This window comes from Cricetulus griseus, chromosome 4, assembly GCF_003668045.3.
Source record: "Cricetulus griseus strain 17A/GY chromosome 4, alternate assembly CriGri-PICRH-1.0, whole genome shotgun sequence".
NCBI classification, from domain to species: Eukaryota; Metazoa; Chordata; class Mammalia; order Rodentia; family Cricetidae; genus Cricetulus; species Cricetulus griseus.
Genome location: NC_048597.1, coordinates 82425690 through 82427495, shown reverse-complemented (window position 1 = coordinate 82427495; position 1806 = coordinate 82425690). Strand labels below are relative to the sequence as shown.

General features: G+C 55.9%; 1 protein-coding gene across 1 annotated transcript; it reads left to right on the top strand.

Moving 5' to 3' along the window:
• Positions 1-801: 801 nt before the first annotated feature.
• Positions 802-1806, top strand: Gpr12 (G protein-coupled receptor 12). Its single transcript, XM_027413780.2, has one exon. The coding sequence runs from the start codon at positions 802-804 to the stop codon at positions 1804-1806; it is 1005 nt and encodes a 334-aa protein (XP_027269581.1).

Below are 1806 nucleotides of genomic sequence, written 5' to 3'. Positions count from 1 at the left end.
CGCGCGCCGGGCAGGGAGCGTGCAGGGCGGAGAGCCGGGCGCGAGCGCCGCCGCTCACCTGCCGCGGGCGCCACCGCGGACGTGCCACGCGGGTGGCCCGCGCTCTTCGGCAGCACCGGAGGAACCCCCCTCGGTCTGGGCGTGCCAAGGTGACCCCCGATGACCCCCCTGCCCCGCAGGCTGCGCGTCCCCACAGCTAGGGGAGCGGCCAAATGCATGCACATCTTTCTGTCTGTCTGTCTGGGCACCTCGGTGGTACACACCTACCTTTTGTGGCCCTTGCTCTTTGATCCGTGCACACGGGATGAGGCTGGGACAACCCCCCCTCCCCCCGCCTCTTTGTTTGGGTCCGGAGGTGTGTTTGGGGGTGTGCACGCGCGTGGGGGATTTTTTGGGGCGTGGGAGTTCTGGGCCCTTAAAATATTCCACCCTTCTGCAGACTTGTAGCTGCTGGGCGGTGCTCTCGGCTGTCCAGATGTCAAACAGTTGTTGCTTTTTGGCATGCAAGATGCAATTAGCCAAAGTCGGTTCCCAGCTCTTTGGCGAGCGCGCTTGTGCCGCCTCGGGAGTCCTGTCCTGTGTTTCCCTCGGTGACAAACGGCATTTCAGTTGTGGGGTTTAATCTATGCAGACTTCAGCTTTTGTTTCTAATTCCTGAAGCTCGCGGCATTTTTTGACACTGGTGTCTGAGTCCAGGGCTGTCTGTCTGTCTCTGTGTGTTTTGCATGATCTTGGATTGACACCCTACTGTACCCAAACATTAAAAAGCCTATCTTTCCGTTGAAGAGGACAGGGGTTAAAATGAACGAAGACCTGAAGGTCAATTTAAGCGGACTGCCTCGGGATTGTATAGATGCCAGTGCTCCGGAAAACATCTCAGCCGCTGCCCCCTCCCAGGACCCTGTGGCAGAGTCAGAACCTGAGCTTGTTGTCAACCCCTGGGACATTGTCTTGTGCAGCTCAGGAACCCTCATCTGCTGTGAAAATGCCATTGTGGTCCTTATCATCTTCCACAGCCCCAGCCTTCGAGCACCCATGTTCTTGCTGATAGGCAGCCTGGCTCTTGCAGACTTGCTGGCTGGCCTGGGACTCATCATCAATTTTGTTTTTGCATACCTGCTGCAGTCAGAAGCCACCAAGCTGGTCACAATTGGACTCATTGTCGCCTCTTTCTCTGCCTCTGTCTGCAGTTTGCTGGCCATCACTGTGGACCGCTATCTCTCACTGTATTATGCCCTGACATACCACTCTGAGAGGACCGTCACGTTTACCTATGCCATGCTGGTTATACTCTGGGGAACGTCCATCTGCTTGGGGCTGCTGCCTGTCATGGGCTGGAACTGCTTGAGGGATGAGTCCACCTGCAGCGTGGTTAGACCTCTCACTAAGAACAATGCTGCCATCCTGTCCATCTCCTTCCTCTTCATGTTTGCACTGATGCTTCAGCTCTACATCCAGATCTGTAAGATTGTGATGAGGCATGCCCATCAGATAGCCCTGCAGCACCACTTCCTGGCCACGTCGCACTATGTGACTACCCGGAAAGGGGTCTCAACCCTGGCTCTCATCCTGGGGACCTTTGCTGCGTGCTGGATGCCTTTCACGCTCTATTCCTTAATCGCCGATTACACCTACCCCTCCATCTATACCTACGCCACCCTCCTGCCCGCCACCTACAATTCCATCATCAACCCTGTCATATATGCTTTCAGAAACCAAGAGATCCAGAAAGCCCTCTGCCTCATTTGTTGTGGGTGTATCCCTTCCACGCTGTCCCAGAGAGCACGATCTCCCAGCGATGTGTAG

Bases quoted from the DNA above. Each gene is read 5' to 3' on its own strand.
- Gpr12 (XM_027413780.2), top strand. From the start codon at position 802: ATGAACGAAGACCTGAAGGTCAATTTAAGCGGACTGCCTCGGGATTGT.